A 17,857-nucleotide genomic window follows, 5' to 3' on the forward strand; every position below is an offset into this window, starting at 1 on the left:
AAATTTATTAGTAAACAAGTCCGTAATGTCCAAAAATCCAACAAGGACTCCATGGCCCAATGGATAAGGCGCTGGTCTACGGAACCAGAGATTCTGGGTTCGATCCCCAGTGGAGTCGATTTACTTTCGTCTCTTTTTTTCTCTCTCCCTTCATCCATGTACCTCTCAAATTTCAAAGGAAACCAGGTTGTATCTCCCAAATTTCAAAGGAAACGAGGTTAGAGGAAATAGTATTTTCTTCTTTCTCCCTTCATCCATGTAACTCTCAAATTTCAAATGAAACCAGGTTGTATCTCCCAAATTTCAAAGGAAACCAGGTTAAGAGGAAATGGTATTGTAGATACCTTCGTTATCTTTTGCATAACTCACAAATAAGTTAATTTGATACAAGACAGACATTATTTCCTGATGATACCATGAGCTCACAAAAATGAACCAATAAAACTTATTTCAGTCTCAGTCCAAGGAGATTAATACATAAGTACCATAAGACAGATGAGATTAAGTCAAGTTTACAACACATAAGCTGAGTCAGATTCTGCTGACTCTAGATGATATCAGGGCCAAGATATCAGCTCTCAACCATGATCAAGAACCAGGGTCCAGGAAGAGCACATGCCACGGACTTCAGCGATGAGGGTAAAAGTAGCCAGTCCAGATTAGGGCAGCCTGCGGCGATTAGATCAGTGCAATGCTGCTCTCGCCACCAGGGGGCTTGCGGACACCGCCGAGATAGTCTCGGGGAGCTGCCGCTCCATCAGCAAAGATGTCACTGCCGCTCATCTCCTTCAGCTTTGCTGAGCTCAGAGATTTCTCAGCTGATGCAGGGGTAGCGTCCTCTTTGAAGATGTTGTTGCCTGTCAACTCTTGGAACTTCTGGTTATGGATTTTCTTTGACGTCTTGACTACAGGCTCCTCACTGAACGTGATGTTGCTTGGACCTCCAGCAGGCTACAAAGGCATTCAGTTCATACAAATTTAAGGGTGAAATGTTCATATAACAAGGTAAATCCAAATACATTTTGATGACATATGGCAATGCAACATGTCAATATGTCATGCAAGCCGTATATCTATCAAATAGAAATGTCATCCTTTGTGCTGCTATTTCTGGCTGATGCTTAAAAAAAAAAACTGTAGCTGATGCATCTTACACCTATATCAATGCAACCTAATTTGAGCATCCATTCCCTGTAAGGTGTATGGATATCCTGTATCACCAAGAGGAACAAAAGAAAAGGTCCCTTCTGTAGTTGTGGTTTCCTAAAGAAAGGTGGTATGAATTCCTTTTTGGCGTATCTAACCAGTAAATTATTCAGTCTACAAAAGATTGGTGCCGTGGTGCGGTACTCAATAACAAAAGCCTGAAATTCCACATTGGCCAATATGAAACAGAAACAGTTATGATGGCTTGTTTATATTGAAGATATACATCAAGACGTACTACTATTTTTTTTCCTATAGTAAGTGCTTGGTTGATTTCCTGTCACTAATGGAGAATACACAGTAAAATGATACATAGTGGAATAGAAACATAAACAGGATATTCATACTCATGTCACTTACATTGGATACTTTCACTGATGTGTGGACGCTTCTCGGTTGTGGAAGTGCAAAATCTAGATTTCCTTGCAGCTCCATATTGCGAGCAGCCAATGGCCTTGCAGGGATCTCTGGAGGAGGACCAAAAATATCACTCCCACTGAGCTCCTTGCTCTTGGCTTCAGAATGCTGCTTATTCATTTTAGCCTCAGCATCAGTCTCCAGTGTACCACTAAGCTCTCGCTGCTTAGCCACCTCAGGTAATGACGATGGCTTCTTTGGAGAAACACTTCCATCAGCACTGAATGAGATTTGGCTTATTCCAGTTACAGTTTGCTGTTATGAAAAAAGACGTTAGGGCATCAGTAATTATATTACTGGAAGAATATAATGTTTTGAGATTTTGAATAATCAACCCAAGAGAAAGATATATCTCGGGACATTGATGCAACTAAAAATAAAATTACATAAACCAAAACGAAATAAGATATTTCTCCAGATGTGTCTTTTTTTTTGTCAAGTTTCATGCATGGAAGAGTAGTAGTTTTTTTCTTAAATCTTAACTGAAGTATGAAGTGTCTTTGCTTGTTACTCTATCCATAGCACACATTATATGGAATCCTGCTTATTACCACACCACAGCAACACGAACAAGAGAAACACATATTTCTCAATAAAAGGGAGGAAGATTGGCATGTTTCTGAACAAGAAAGAAGAAATACCTGATACATCCTTACAGAAGTTTTGTTTGCAGGATTTGAAGCCTCTGAATCATCATTTTCACTATTCTCAGCGAATATCCCACTTCCAGTCATTTCTTTTAACTTTGAGCCCGAGCAAAATTTTCGTTCACTATAACAGGCCAACAAAGTTATAAGTTCAATATACCATATCTTCAAAAAGTATAGCATATGAATAAAGGATATTTGACTGATTTTGTTACAACTAGACACTTAAGAGTTGGTCGTCGAACTAACTTCATGTCTTGGTATACAAAACCAATGAAGTCAAAACTAAAACAGGCAGTACGTACCATTAACTGCACTACAATAAGAAAATGCTGTAAAAATTCAACAGGAGCTTTACATGCAAGATAGACAGTTTCAAGCCAAAGCTTCAACCGCAGAGGAAGATAAATTTCTAGCAGAGAAGCAGGAATACTCAAAGGCAGATAAACTAGAAAAATCTAGGTGCATAAAAAAGAACATCTACCATAATTCGGCCACCACAGAAAGTGGTCCATCAAGAAATTTTCATGGACTGTTTTCCATAAATTATACAAATATAAACAGCCAACACTCCACAAAATTCTATGACAGGCGAAGTAATAACATAGTGTATGCAATGACATGGTCACAACTGCAGGTCAGAACAAACAGTCAGGCTCCACATGACTTGACTTATTAAGCTATAATTTCTGGTCTCTTTGTGGCACCCACGACAGAAATATCCAAATTTTGAACCAGGCATTTGCCGTTTGCCTCAGCCCAAATCACTTTCAAGCATCATTGCCTGTACTGCTAAAACTTGGATTCTAGCACTAAAAATTTGGACATTAGCAAACATCTCATGTTTGCACTGTACCACACATACACGGACACGGTTGATCGTCACATGAACCAACCAACCAACCACCTGCAAGCGACTATTCTCCCTCCAGCAAACCACCCTGAAATTAAAGGCGTCGAGAGCGCAATTTTTTCTTCAGCTGCTACTTCTTCCTAAACCCAGAGCAACAACCCCAACCAACCTTCCTAAGTTCGAAATGTTGATGCACTAAACCACACGCCCAAACAGAGAACACACGTTCGTAGATCAAAATGCCAGATCAGGCTAATTAATCGAATGAGAAGCACAGCACAACGAAATCATAGATCGATCAGATCAGGGACGAAACAATGAATGCGGCAGGATGGGTACCCCCCCCCCCCCCCCCAGATCTCACCTCTTGCTCAGATCCTCCGCCTCCTTCTCGCTCACCGGCGCGCCGAACATCGCCGGCGTGATCCCCCCGGCCGGCTGTGGCCGCCAGACATCACACCACAACACCAGCACAAACAACCCACACGCACCCTCAAAAAAGTCAGCCTCGCGTGTCGCACTCGAACGCACGGGGAAGCAGAGCAGCATTCGAGCACGGCTTAGTCATAGCTTACCTTGAGGCTGGGGCGGGAGGAGGCGACCGGCGAGGCCGCGGCGGCGGCGGCGTCGGGCCCCGTCGCCGACCACGTGAGCAGGTCCGCCGTCGAGGTGTGCGGCTTCCTCACCGGCACCGCCCTCTCCATTGCTCCTCTCCTCCTCCGCCGCCGCCGCTTTTGCCTCGCTTGGGTTGGGTTTCGTTCCTTCCGCGGAGCTGAAAAAAAAATGCGAGCGCCACCACTGCCGCTGTTTGGAGAGCACGGCCGCTACTAGTAGCTGCGCAACGCACCCCCTCCGTCCCCGTCCGCGTCACCGAAACAGTAGCCTGTACGTCACCGACATGTGGGCCCGGAAGATCGTGGGTCCACCTGTCGGTGGGCGCAGGGCGGGGGTACGGGTTGCCTGGACAGGTACAGGGAAGGGAACCGAGCGGGAGCACGAGATCCGTGGATATCTGCGTTGGAACCGTGTAGCCCGCGTGTGCTGGGTGGAGCGAAGTGGATTTTTATTGGATTTGGGCGTAGAGGATCCCGCGCGGCCGAGGTGCCGGTGGGCACGTGGCTCGGAGCGCCCGGAGCACGCGAAGCGGTTTAAAAGTCCACGTACGATCACGCGATCGAGCGGCGAGCCCGCAGGTACGCCGTGTGCGACTGACAGTAGGGTCCCAATGGCCCGCTGTCAGAAGGACAGGGCCTTGTGTCGGAGTGGGAGTGGGACCCTTCTCTCGGACGCTTCATCACGCGAGCCCCTCGTCTGTCTGATGCGTGGGGTCCCCCTCCTTTCCTTGCTCGCTCCCGGTGTTTGGCCCGTGTGGCGCGCCAAGACACTTTGAAGGAAAGAAACGATCTCGTGTTGCCGTTGTTTGTTGCTTGCTTTTGCTGCAGCCGTGCTACTACGCGTGCACGTCTTATGCCTTTTTTTTTTCCTTTGGAGTATAGAGTATACTGCTCGACTTGGATATTCGAACTGCAAATCCAGGTACAATGCGGACGCTAGATATTACTACTAGTATTCTTCGTTTTCTTCTCTCGAGATCTCGACTGAATTAAAGGTCCAAAGGTTGTACTACTCTGCAAAAATCTACTCCTATGGAACAATCGAGCTCGGCCGTACGCATACGCGTACGCCGTACGGCGTACCCGTTTTCAAGCCGGTGAACATGATCTCATGGCGTGATCGATGGGTTGAGATCACGCGCCAATGCAAAGCCTGTATGGCTGTATCGCCTCGGAAGTCAGCGGACGGCGGAACCAAAACGAGGGCGCCGTGGATTGCGTGTAGGCCGCCACGCACGGTCGCGCACACGGCCGCCGCGAACGTACAAGCGCGAGTCAGGAGTACGTGGCAGCACAGACTGACAGTACTTCAAGCCGCCGTTGCCACTCGGGAGTCGGGAGGCGGAAATGAACAGACGACGCCACTATGAGGGTGTTTCACTGAAGATTAAAAATAAAGTCAGCTCATAAGAAACAAGAAAACCATTATATGATTAATTAAGTTTTCATTAGTATCTGATATTTTTAAAAATACTTCTATATATATATAGAATGTTTTCGTATGAAATATAGCAGTAAGGGATTTAAAAAAACATGCTAACAAAAATCGATGTAAAATATATATCTCAATCAATCAGAAAAGAATGCGGCATATATAATCCACTAATTTTGAGCGTAGCGTATTTATCAGTTTTGACCTCGCCGAATCCAATACATAGTTTTGCTTATGCGGATTATAAGCTATAATAGCTTATCATCAACCGAAAACAATTTGTATATGTGTTTTTAACGGTTTGAAAGCTAATGCAGGAAAAATAAGCTATACAATGAAAAACCTCAAAATTAAGTTTTAAAATTAAAATTTTGGTTGCGCTTATAAGCTGAAGGATAATCTATGGGAGTGCAGAAACTTTTGGGGCCGAGACAAGTCTAATTCACTTGGTGAATCCGCCCCTGTTTTAATCCAATGTACCAAAAATCATTGATTTATGATGCCGAAATACGGAGTATGTCGCAACATATGTGGACAATCGATCAAAATCCCATGACTAAATTGCCTCGTAGTCGAGAGCTTCTTTTATCATTTCATCAGCGAAAGTACAGTTAGGTTAATTAACTAGCTCCTCTCCCATGAACTACGAAATCAACGATCACGCCACTCATTCGTGGGTGAACGTTGCTGCCAGGAACATGTCCTCCTCGGTCCCGATCCACCCGCACTGCGCGCACCGCTCGCCGTCGCTGCAGCAGTAGTGGTGGTTCACGCCGCCGAGCGACCTCGTCGCCTTCACGGCTCCGTAGTTGTCGGCGGCGTGGATCATCCTGACCTCGACCAGCAGCTTGGGCGCCTTGCACCCGCTCAGCTCGCGGCACGCCGGCGAGAGCCTCAGCCAGGTACTCCCCGACGACGCCGGCGCGGGCGTCACGGCGGCGGCGGCGTTGTCCTGGCACGCGAGCTCGCCCCGCGCCAGCACGCGCGACGACGGCCTCCCGTTCCCGAGCATCCCGAGGAACGCCGGCGAGCGCCGCCGCGGCCTCCACCGGAGCTCGAACACGACCCCGCCTACCGAAGCCGGCGCGCCGCCACCGCGGCGCTCGAAGCGGGCGAGCTCGCCCCAGAACGCGCCGTCCTCTTCGCCATCGCCGCCGCCGCACGGGACCTCGCGCGTGTCCACGCGGATCCTCCGCTTCCCGTCCCCAGCCGGGACGTAGTACCTCACGAAGAGGCCGCCGCCGCCGCCGCCTCCCCCCTCCGGCCGCGCCTCGACGCCGGCCACCCTCACGACCTTCACCTCGAGCTCCACCCCCGGCTGCTCCGTCGCCCACACGCTCGCCATGCACACGCACACACCGCAAACTCTAAACCTCTAGCTCTTCTCTGCTCTTACACTAGCTTCGGTTAATTTGTTCTCTTCTCTTCCAAGAACGCAGCTACCGCGTGTATATATAGCCAGGGTCACAGTGCGAGGCGCGGTTGGAAATGGCTCTCGCTTTCGCGAGGGGAGGGGATTGGCACGGGCGCGCGCGCGCGCGCGTGGACTCCTCGGGGTTTTTTAGTGGGATTTCCGCGAGACAATCTCGCGATCCCACCGGGGCTCGCGAGTCGCGAACCCTTGGGCGCTGCAAAGGGTTGATCTGGTCGCTGGCATAGAGCCGGCGGAAGAGTGGCGCGGCGTACGTGTGTTTTTAGCGCGAGATAAGGATATCTACCGGTGCGCGCGCATGTTGCGTGAGGTTGACACGGCCGAATCGTGGGCTCGAACGCAGCAGCTACGTACTCCATGAGGGGATAGCTCGCTGATAACTACCGGCACTGCGGAATTTTATTTGATATCCCCGTGGGCCTCTTTAGGCGCTTTGGAAATCTAGAAACGCGAGTAAACTAAGCAAAGGTGAGGGACTCCGTCCGAATCGGATTCGGATAAGTACATAAGTAGATTGCGATCCTGCGGGACAGATCGGACAGTCGATTATATTACGCATGTAATCATGTGCGCTTTGCTACAAGGTGGAGTAAGTATTAGTTTAAGAGGGTGTTTGGTCCGGAGATTACTCAGTGATTTCATTCCAAGTTCTAACTCGATCCTCCAGACCTTCACCTCATTTGAAGAGTTGAATCCGTTGATCGAGTGATCCCGATCGCTGCTGCGATTCCTTTATGCATGTCTGTAACCACCAAAGCACGTTTGACAGGATAACAGCACACAAGAACCAAACCCACTGGGTGCCGTTTGGCTCAAGAAGTCGTCCATATGGCTACAGGAGCTAGCGATTCGTGCTAGTGCCGGTTTGACTCGAAACTCATTGCTGCAGCGTGGCTGCTGGTGAATATGGTGGGACACGCAAATCCTCCTGGCCTTCAACTTCAACGGGATGTCCACAATGCAATATAATAATTCAGCGAGTTCAAGCATTATTATTGCACGGCCATTTAGTTTCTTTTGGGGACAAGACACCGATGGAAGTGTCAATAATTCTCGTAGTGGTGCTCTTTACCCCTAACATATTCCTCCAATTAGCCCCTGGGGGAGGGCCTTTGTTGACTTGCAGAAAGAGTGTTTCGTCGATCTTGGAGCATTGGGCGGGCTCCATCTTTTTGGAATGGTCTACATCAGATCTGATCTTCAATGGAACAGCAGGCAAGTTTACCATCTTCACATTGTGCCATCATATATACAAAAGTACAGCATAGTAACATGAGGGACAATATCCTACATTTTCAGTGGGTAGTTTGACTTGACTTCCTGCTACTGTTGAAGTTTACAGCAATGAATGAATGATTGACAACTGGACCACAGGGACTCGTGATTTTTACATTATAAAACAAAAGAGAGCAACAATTTCAAACATAGCTTGGAGATGTTGAAATGGTACAAGGGGCAGTGAGAAGTTGAAAGGAGCACGATTGCAATTATGACAAAAATGAACATGTTTTTCCAATAAGAACTTTTAGAATCCTGCGACTTTATTTGCAGTGTAACAATGTCAAGGAAAGAGGATCAACTATATTGCAGTCGTAGCTTTTGCTCTGTCAGCTTCAATCATGGCTTTTATGTAGAACTCACCAGCTTTGTAGGAAGATCGAACCATTGGGCCCGAAGCCACATAACGGAAGCCCTGTTATTCATGACCATGGCATTTCATCAGCAAACAAGCTAATTACTGTTATACAAAGTACAGTAGTATTGTTTAAAAACCTTGAACTGTAGGAAAGATTCTGAGAGCCAACATGGGAGTATTAAGAAATGCATGCAAGGCTCCTTTGGAAAGCAAGATTCTTAAAACACAGGAATAGGAAAAATACAGGAAATTGGAGTGCTCAAGCACCTCAAATCCTATGGACTGAAAAATTGCAGGAATACTATAGGAATGACCGTTTAAATGGAGCCCAGGAAAAATGTAAGAATAAGAAGAGAGAGAGAGAGAGAGAAGATTTTTTTCCCCAAGAGGTTGGACCTCATGGAAAAATTCTTATGTTTTGAGCCAATCTAAAATTTTATAGGATTTTTGGCTATCTATTCCTTTGATCCAAACGACCACGTATGAAAATTTTCCATAGGATTGAATTTCTCCAGAATTCCTTCAAAAATCCTTTCTTCCAAAGGAGCCCAAATTTAAAGTCGAGATTTACAAATCCCTGGAGTTAAGATTGTTAGACGAATAACTGAGCATGGAGGCAGATTGTATGACAAAGCAAGTGCCTACGTTCTCAAAAAATCAAGTTTGGTCCACCAAATGATAGAGCAAATAAACAGCTATTTAGATTGGTTGTATTGTTCTGTTTATCATATCCCTCATTGAAAACTAATAAAGATTGACTAGCTAATAGTCTACATGAGGATGCCAAGGAAAGCTTCTTTATTGTGATAAAATCTGATGTTAATAGTAAATTAAGCTTTGCCATGTACACTATGTATCCTACTAATGAAAGCCAATACTTGATTTTACTTTGAATGATGCAAAAAACTTCCAGGAAGACGGACGTACCATGTCAACACCAAGGGATCGATACCTCTCAAAGGCTTCGGGAGTAACATACTCGGAAACAGGCATATGACGTTTAGATGGTCTCATGTACTGACCAAATGTCATTACATCAACACCAGCAGCCCTAACCTTTTCCGTCGTGCTGATAACCTGATCAGGCGTTTCTCCACAACCCAGCATGATTGATGTCTTTGTGAGGGTACCAGCTGGAGCATACTCTTTTGCCAATTTCAGGACATCTATTGATTGCTTGAAGTTCGCACGATGATCTCTCACATTTCTTTGCAGCTCTTCAACTGTTTCAATGTTGTGGGCGAAAACATGCAACCCAGAAGTAGCAACCTTCTCTACACATGCTGGGTCTCCACGGAAATCAGGAACTGCAAAATAACTTGCATAAGGGTACAATATAGGGAAGCACAACATTAGCAGACAGAGGACTGATAATATACTGACCGAATAACAAAGCAATATACCAGAAATATGTCACTTACCAAGTGCTTCAATAAGCATTTCTGGCTTCAACACCTTTAGCTTTTGAACTGTTTCAGCAAAGTGACCACTCCCTTGATCAGGTAAATCATCGCGGTCAACACTTGTGATGACAATATACTCCAGGCCCCACGAGGCAATAGCTTGAGCAACATTAGAAGGTTCATCAGGATCTGGTGGCGGAGGAGTTCGCGAGGTCTTGACATTACAAAACCTGCAAATCAATGACTTGCCAACTCACTAAACGATCAAAACAGAAGACTTGCAATACCTTGTCTAAAAGGTTAGTGCCAATTCACGAGAAGGTAGAGTGCAACATCAGCAAATCTTAAACTAGCAACTGGAATTCATGGACAAATCACAACAATAATAACACAGAACACTTCTTTCCATACAAGGTCACATGGATAGTACTAGATAAAGAGACAGTACCCTGAAATTGTCATCATACAGGACAACCTATTCTGATATTTTTTGAAATTTATGCTCAAAATATTTCCAACAAGGTTGATTTATGTTTAAGAAAACAACCTATTCGAAAATACAGAAGAACTGGAGATCCCTCATGATTTCTCTACACTAAGTTAATTACCTCTTTGCCTATTTCTACAATTTTTGCTAACATCCCTAATGCACAAATGATAGGACCTAATTTTACATCACAAGCAGAGCTCAAGCATCCACATAATCTAGCACAAGCAACTAAAATAAACTAGAAGATACAATAACCACATCATTTGCACTAACATGGCTCAAGTTATACCTTCAAGGACATCAATCTGTGAAATTTCATCGAAATGGATAGCATATGAGAAAGCTTCATTCTATCTCTACAGATAAAGTCTCTAATATTACGGAGACATGATAGTAAGGTCTCCATGTACAATCCGAAAAGGATCTAAGCAGCAGCCCAGCTACATCTAATGCAAGCAGCAACAAGAAGAGGATTAATCTCTTACCTGCAGCCGCGCGTGCAGGTGTCCCCGAGGATCATGATGGTGGCGGTGGCGGTGCCGGTCTCGCCGCCGGACCAGCACTCGCCGAGGTTGGGGCAGCGCGCCTCCTCGCAGACGGTGTGCAGCTTCAGCTCCCGCAGCTTGGCCTTGATCCCCGCGTACTTGGCGCCGCCTGGTATCGTCTCCTTCATCCACTTGGGCTTGGGCAGCGGCTTCTTCCGCGTCCCCACCTCCACCGAGTACGTGAAGTCCCCCAGCGACGGCGCGTCCGCCTGCAGCCGCTGCCGGAGCTCCGCGAGCCGCCCCGCGGTGGGCGGGGCGGCCGCGGGGGAGGGCGTGGACGGGTCGAGGGTTTGGAGGAGCGACGGGGTGGAGGAGATGGAGCGGGAGGGGGCGTAGGTCAGGGCGCGGGCCAGGGAGGCGGCGAGGTGGCGGCGGCCGTGCATGGCTGCGGCCCGGAGCGCACGACCGCCGGCGGCGGCGGCGGCGGGAGTTGGTGGAGTAGGGTGGGGACCGGAGCGACGATGAGATGGAGTTTGCTTGGTTTGGTGCGGACGACGATGCTATGGTCTTCCTCGCTTTATTTTTTCTTATTGTTGTTTCTTTTTTATTTTTTGAATAAAATACATTTTATTTTGTTTATAATACTATTAGGCACTTCACTGAATACAGATCAAGTACGTATGGACTGAACAAATTTCATCGACATCCACTAAACATTAGTACTAGCTCTGTAGCTTTGTTAAAGAAACAGGTAAGGTTATGTGAAGGTAAGAACGAGCAAATGAATACAATTATTTATGTTCATTGAATAGAAGCGCTTGCAGAGAAAGTTCATGTGCACTTCTCACAAATACTTCGTCCATCTTAAAACACTCAATTTTTCATTCATCTCACACGTACCAATAAAAAAACTAAATACCTTAACTTAATCAAACCTTAATATAATTATCTCTCTTTATCTACTTCCAATGCATTTCTTTTTTACTTTCATCCAATGATTACTCAAAAATAAATTTATTTTTTAAAAAAATTATAGTTAAAAATAATTTTATTCAAGACAAAGAAAGTGGACAGGAAATAGAAGTACCAAACAGTAACAAAATTCAATTTGCACGGTAAGTAAACTCAAAATGGCCCCTTCTTAATTACAACAAGTATATACAGCACACCCATCCATCCTTGAATATAAAAAATATATAAACATGAAGTTCTAGACATCCAGATTCATAAATACTTATCTTTTTTTTATGACGGACGGAGCAAAAGACATGGTGCATTCATTATGGGATACCATCCACACCGTCACATGGTTACTTTATATCTAATACAATGGTCATTGACTTCTACCGATTACAGTAAACTTTGTAGAGAACGGGGAGCAAGGGAGAAAAGAAACTTTTCCTCGAAATAATTACACATTCTTTTACCTAGCATGTGAAAGCTACAGGTAAGTAAAAGAATATGATGTATAAAACACGGAGTCAGGAAAATTTTCTGTTCTACAAAGAAGCAAGAGCTCATTAACACGGAGTCACCGATTTACAACAAAAGAAAAAAAAATGCAGCTTACACAAAATGTTTCCTGGTATGGTGTACAAAATTGAGCATCTCTGAAATGCTCCGTTTGCCCCAGGGCAGTATAACCAGATGAACCATTTCCTTTACAGGTAGCTTCTGCTGGAAGCAAGCAGCCAAGTCACTTGTACTTTGATGACCAGTTGGTTATAAACTATGCACGGGAATCAATAGTTTCAGAGCAGAAAGCATATGAGAAATATTAGTGGGTTGGTTCACTGGCGTTTTTTGAACTTGGAGCGGCCTCGCCCCCTACTGTGACAATAGTTCTTCAAAAGTAAGTCCTGAAAATGGAATGAGTTGTGGGTAGTACCAACAGGAAGGCTACATTCAATATTCAGTTGAATTTTCCGATTTCCATCTTCTTCTTGATTGCTCTCTGGCCATGGTATACAAATGAATCTATGATTCCAGAAACAGTGAAGACGCCTGCACATCAAGAAGATAGGCACCTTAGGTTACTAGGATGTTGATGACCTGGGTTAATTTCATAGCTTCTAATAATGTATGGCCCCTAGAGCTGACAGAAAAAAAGTTGCATATTTTGCACATCGTTCAGGAGTAGACTAAATTAGACAAAACAAAGAGAAATATACAAAGACTAAATGGCAAGACATATGTCTAACTTCAGGTATCGTTCACTTGCTTCAGCAGCTACATTTTGTTTGTTCTTAGACACAAATGTAGATATCTCAGGTTTTGAAGAAAAAGAAATTCGATGCTTAAAATATCAAATGCTTAAATGAAACATATACAGTTTAATAAAATTGAGTATTAAGTGTAAGACAATGTCCACAAGGGAAATATTACCTCCAACTATAGCGCAAACATTAGTTAAGAAGTGCAAAAATGACACATGCTGTTCCGTGAATGTGACCTGCAAAAGGCATCGATGGGAGGTTTATATGATTGTTGCAGTAATATCACTGCAAGATGTATTATTAAACATTGAAGGCATGAACACTGATTTCCCATTCATATAAGGAAAATATGGTATAAAAGACAACACAGAAGATGATGCAAATTGGGAAGCCAGTCTAATAGCAGCGTCAGAGAAAATACTTCAAAACGATACCTTAATTGGCGAAAGGTCGTAAAAGAAAAATACTCCAGGAACAGCCTGTATCCGACCGCTCTCACTACTTCTAAAATGTTCCGTCACAGAAAACTGCAGCAAGGAATAACAGCATTTTAAGATATGTTTAAAATCGTATCCATCCATACATACATGTGCATAGGTGAACTTGACGATACTTGTGCACATGAGGGAAAAAAGGAAGGCATTACCTGATTCGAAAGAATAATGTGTTCATTTATGTCTGTGTAGACAGTGGGAACAACCTGAAAAAAAACACAATATTATCATCACATTTCCTATATCATGCTATAATATCACGTGCAATGAAATAAGCAACATGATTTAGCATTCCATACTTTTTCCTAAGATAGTTAAAGAGTATAGGACAGACCTTGATGAAGTATTGGTACATTCCATATGATGAATGTTGCATCCATTGTGCCCTGATATTTTACAAGCAGAGAGATCTTAGAAATGTTTAGTATCACTTTTATTATTCTTAGGCGCATGCACTTAATTCTAATAAACATAGAAAAGGACACAATGAAATGAAAACATGAGAAAAACAAGCTACCCGTCAAGAGGATTAACCACACCAGGAAAGCGTTGTCCAAAACTTAACTTATTTATTTTATGGCTGACCTGGAACATAAAGAATAAAGTAAAAGTTGGAATATTAAAGAAAGAATGTTCACATGGAAACAATAATTTTCCTGCCTGCCAGTATTCACAGTTAGAAATCATGCTCAAGTATTATTACATTGAAGCTGTCCTTTTGGAATGGAAGCAAGTCGTGGACATGAACATTTGCCTTCTGGAAGCTTTTCCCTGGAGCAAAGTGGAAATTTCCAGCAACCTTGTTAACTTCCAGGAAACCATAAATATTGCATCCTTCTCCTTCTTCATCCTTTATACTCTGAAGGAAGCCTTCCCTTTTGCACTACAGAACAATGCATATCAGGCAAAATAAAATGCCCCTAGGTGGAAGGAACACGAGTTATACAGCATGCAACTTATGTTACATATGCAGGTACATAGTTATAGCACATAATAAAAAAAAAGATTTTATACCTGGTCGATCAAATCTGGATTTGATACACCCCAACCTTTTTTCCTGTATGCTTCTCGAACATCTTCACACGAGTTACAACACTGCTCATCAGACTAAATTAAATGAAAGAAGATATTCAGTGAAACCCCTGGAAGAATGACTGATGTACCAAATATACGGAGCACTATATAACAATCTAATTCATGTAAATAAGAAACAGATAATAGAAAAGAACCCTGGAATTATTGAGATCAGCATATAAGGCACTAGTGAGCTAAAATATAAGAACAATATCCCATAAAAAACACAAAGGAGTAATGGCCAAGGTTGCAAAACAGAGGGCAATCCATTGTACAGTAAGCAAATAAAGAAGAAAACAGAAAGCTAAAAAAATTAAATGGTCTAACCCAAGCAAATTATATCTGATAACCCCTACTATCACTATCAGGTGTGTCTTTTTCGCTAAGGCCACAGGGCAGTAAAACTTTTGTATAGTGCTAGTTGCATGCCCTTGAGTTGAATAGGATTTAGAGGAAAACGGATGAATGGTTTTTTCTTTTTCTATCTGGTTTTTCTGCGTCAATTTTCACGTGGAAACACATTTTATTATGATTATTATTATTGTTGTTGTTAATTTTATTTTATTTTTTTTGGGGGGGGGGGATGTGGGTGAAGTCAGATGCTAAGGGGGACAACTTCGCTTTTAAAGTAGTAGAGATACGAGTCAGGACGAAATATCATCTAAAAGCAAGAGGAGCATACTTCTTCCGCACCATAACAAGAGCCACAATAGGTCTCATTGTGTTCAAGCCTGCCGCCATGCCGCTGTAGGGGCTGTTCCACCTGTAAAAAATAAGAAACAAGGAAACATGCATCTTTAGGGTTAACGAAATGCATCAAGATCTGGACATTACAAGCCAGAATTTACTTAATTGCATAGTTATGGAAAATGATATATGTTATGTTATCTTGTTAATAGCTCAGATTTCAGATATGGTACAATTTTAAATAACCAGTCCTCGTTAGCTTCACGTTAAGAATCTAGGACTGTTAAGGCATTTCCATGACAAAATGCATTCATACTAGTTATGATTTTGATTAATTCATAAATGGGACTTTGAAGTAACGCCTTACTATATTCTAAAAATCATGAGCGTATTGTTCTTAAGGACAGTGAAAAGCACTAACCTTCATCCCACCAACTGCATCTTGCTTAGTTGCAATAACATTACCATGGACATCAATTCTCTGCTTGAATATATCATGTTTCTACATAAGAGCATTACACAAAGCTGTGTTAGCTACTACTCACTAAAAGTCTGCAACAACCAGTGATCAACCATAACACATACAGCAACAATAACAACACACAGATACATACCACATCAAGGTGCTCTTGTCCACTGATGTCCATTGCATCAAGGCTTATTATAGAACACTGAAGGGCTGGAAAGGTGACATCAAACTGCATTTTTAGAATCATACCAAAGGTATATGTCAACGTGTGTCCTGAACAGAATGCAGTAAAGAAGGTAACAATCGAACATAGAAGAGAGAAATTTCTGAATATAATCAGATGAGCTAACTGGCAAAAAAGAAAAACAAAAAAAGAAAGGAAAAAGGGAACAACGGTGAGAAAATTATCTAAAAGAAATGAGGAACGGAAAGTTTCTCAATATTTGGTAGAAATAAAAAAGAAAGGTTTAGAATATAATCAGATGCAATCAAAGATTTAGAATTAAAGCTGGTCATTACATTTATGCGAAGTGTTTCTCCCCTTGAGGTATCAACCCTTAGTGTTGTTTCTGTGACCGCATGAAGATATAATCCTGTATGGTGAAACATTAGCTACTGAGCACAGGATGAATCATGAATACAAAAAGAATGTTCAACAGCACTAGGATATGGAAGCAAATTTAGACATTGTGAGTATATTTTTACACTCAGAAATAAAACATGATATTATAAAAACAGCCCCTCTTTTTCATTTTAATGATATGGTCTTGGACTAATTTGATTTTGTCATACATAGTAAATATTAAGGAACTCTGATGATGATCAAAAGTTCGGTTTAACTCATTTCTGCAGCATCTCAAGTTTCTCTGTACACAAGGAACCGAACATTATGCATGCAAGTTTGATCTTCGTATTCATTATGGAGTCCCTAGGAGTTGTGAGAACACATTAATACCAAAATGGTAGAATGTTCTGCACGCATACTTAACCAAGCACAGCACAACAAAAGTAAAAATAGAAGCTCACGAACTGTCCAATTATTCATGTAACAGAATTGAGCAACAAATGATTCTTCAATGCAATATACCAGCAGTAAGCCAGTAACAACCAGATGAAGCAAAACTCAACGCTGTATAGTCGAAATAGTGGCTCGATTCCAGCCTCATCAACCAGATCCTCGAAAACAGTCAAGGAGATCTCTACGGTGAGGGCGAATTCCCGCCGTAAAACGCAAAACCACAATGCAACAACGGCCCACACCTCACTAGCGCACCGAATTAAATCAATCAGGCAAACCCTCGTCCAGCATATCCCCCATGGTCAAATACTCAAATCCATGGCCATCGGATCTCCAAAGGCACCCATCCGGAGGCTAGGGTTGAGAGCAGCGGAACTAGATCGGAAGTGAGAGGGAGGGAGGGAGGGGAGAGCGAGGAGGCGTACGGAGCTCGGAGACGAAGAGGAGGAGCATGACGACGGAGGAGGCGAGCGTGATGATGCCGCCGGAGAGCGTGCGGCTGTAGAAGTCCTCGTTCACCTTGGGGTAGGCGTCCAGGCTCCGGAGCTTGGACAGGAGCCCCTCCATGGCCGGGGCCCGGGGGATCTCGCCGCTCCTCGCCGACGAGGAATGTTTCCGGTTCGGGGTCGAGCTCGAGCTTGGAGGCCTTTGGGGGAGTTTGGGAACGGAGGCTTACTATTACCTTTTTCTCTTTTATTTTCTGGTCTTTTGTTTGATCGAAACGGGAGGAGACCATGGAGTTGTTGCAGGTTTTCCTTTCCTTATGTGCGCGCCTCGTTGGAGCCGGTGCTCTGCGGTTTAGACTTCAGACCAAAAAGGTAAGACGGCTACAAACGCAAGCGATCACTATAAACCCATTTCGGACGATCAGATATAAATCAAACACTAGACAATGCCCTTCCTTTCATATAATTTTTCAGCTTCCTGTACAATCTTGCACAACTCATATCTTATCCATTCAAACTCAGCACAACAACATATTATTTTTTAACGACTCACACAAGATGATGCGAAGTTCTATTGAACTCAGCACAACAGTATATTATATGGCATGATCGTATATTTCATCCATATCAGTCTTGGGATAGTGATGTGATTTTATCGGTATAATTAGAAGGCCATGCGGTAAATTGAGCTTGATCATACTCCAATCAAGTTGTGTGAACTATCAAAACCATTTATATAAGATAAGTTATCAATTTGTATGCATCTCACAAGATATATTACCACTAATTAATATATTTTATTCTTTATAAAAACTTAATTCTTGATATCCTCTATATA

The 17,857-nt window shown here is 43.4% G+C and overlaps 4 protein-coding genes and 1 non-coding gene across 5 annotated transcripts; 1 reads left to right on the forward strand and 4 right to left on the reverse strand.

Moving 5' to 3' along the window:
• Positions 1 to 45: 45 nt before the first annotated feature.
• Positions 46 to 118, forward strand: TRNAR-ACG (transfer RNA arginine (anticodon ACG)). The gene has a single exon. It is a non-coding gene; the product is annotated as a tRNA-Arg (tRNA).
• Positions 119 to 422: 304 nt separating this feature from the next.
• On the reverse strand, positions 423 to 3,923 carry LOC4336021 (uncharacterized). Its single transcript, XM_015778457.3, has 5 exons — positions 3,699 to 3,923; positions 3,488 to 3,561; positions 2,265 to 2,394; positions 1,567 to 1,878; positions 423 to 951 (listed from the first exon to the last, which is right to left on the reverse strand). The coding sequence occupies exons 1-5, from the start codon at positions 3,825 to 3,827 to the stop codon at positions 679 to 681; spliced, it is 918 nt and encodes a 305-aa protein (XP_015633943.1). The 5' UTR covers positions 3,828 to 3,923; the 3' UTR covers positions 423 to 678.
• A 1,799-nt stretch (positions 3,924 to 5,722) lies between these two features.
• On the reverse strand, positions 5,723 to 6,592 carry LOC4336022 (uncharacterized). Its single transcript, XM_015779065.2, has one exon. The coding sequence runs from the start codon at positions 6,512 to 6,514 to the stop codon at positions 5,837 to 5,839; it is 678 nt and encodes a 225-aa protein (XP_015634551.1). The 5' UTR covers positions 6,515 to 6,592; the 3' UTR covers positions 5,723 to 5,836.
• An 850-nt stretch (positions 6,593 to 7,442) lies between these two features.
• Positions 7,443 to 11,168, reverse strand: LOC4336023 (lipoyl synthase, mitochondrial-like). The gene is made up of 4 exons (NM_001419385.1): positions 10,616 to 11,168; positions 9,659 to 9,870; positions 9,165 to 9,544; positions 7,443 to 8,294 (listed from the first exon to the last, which is right to left on the reverse strand). The coding sequence occupies exons 1-4, from the start codon at positions 11,056 to 11,058 to the stop codon at positions 8,181 to 8,183; spliced, it is 1,149 nt and encodes a 382-aa protein (NP_001406314.1). The 5' UTR covers positions 11,059 to 11,168; the 3' UTR covers positions 7,443 to 8,180.
• A 698-nt stretch (positions 11,169 to 11,866) lies between these two features.
• On the reverse strand, positions 11,867 to 17,308 carry LOC4336024 (endoplasmic reticulum-Golgi intermediate compartment protein 3). Its single transcript, NM_001419384.1, has 13 exons — positions 16,999 to 17,308; positions 16,075 to 16,148; positions 15,701 to 15,784; positions 15,508 to 15,588; positions 15,082 to 15,162; positions 14,340 to 14,432; positions 14,029 to 14,208; positions 13,843 to 13,910; positions 13,660 to 13,711; positions 13,478 to 13,531; positions 13,266 to 13,358; positions 13,001 to 13,067; positions 11,867 to 12,619 (listed from the first exon to the last, which is right to left on the reverse strand). The coding sequence occupies exons 1-13, from the start codon at positions 17,138 to 17,140 to the stop codon at positions 12,528 to 12,530; spliced, it is 1,161 nt and encodes a 386-aa protein (NP_001406313.1). The 5' UTR covers positions 17,141 to 17,308; the 3' UTR covers positions 11,867 to 12,527.
• Between the last annotated feature and the right edge of the window lie 549 nt (positions 17,309 to 17,857).

The sequence above is a fragment of the Oryza sativa genome, chromosome 4 (assembly GCF_034140825.1).
Source record: "Oryza sativa Japonica Group chromosome 4, ASM3414082v1".
Taxonomy (NCBI): domain Eukaryota; kingdom Viridiplantae; phylum Streptophyta; class Magnoliopsida; order Poales; family Poaceae; genus Oryza; species Oryza sativa.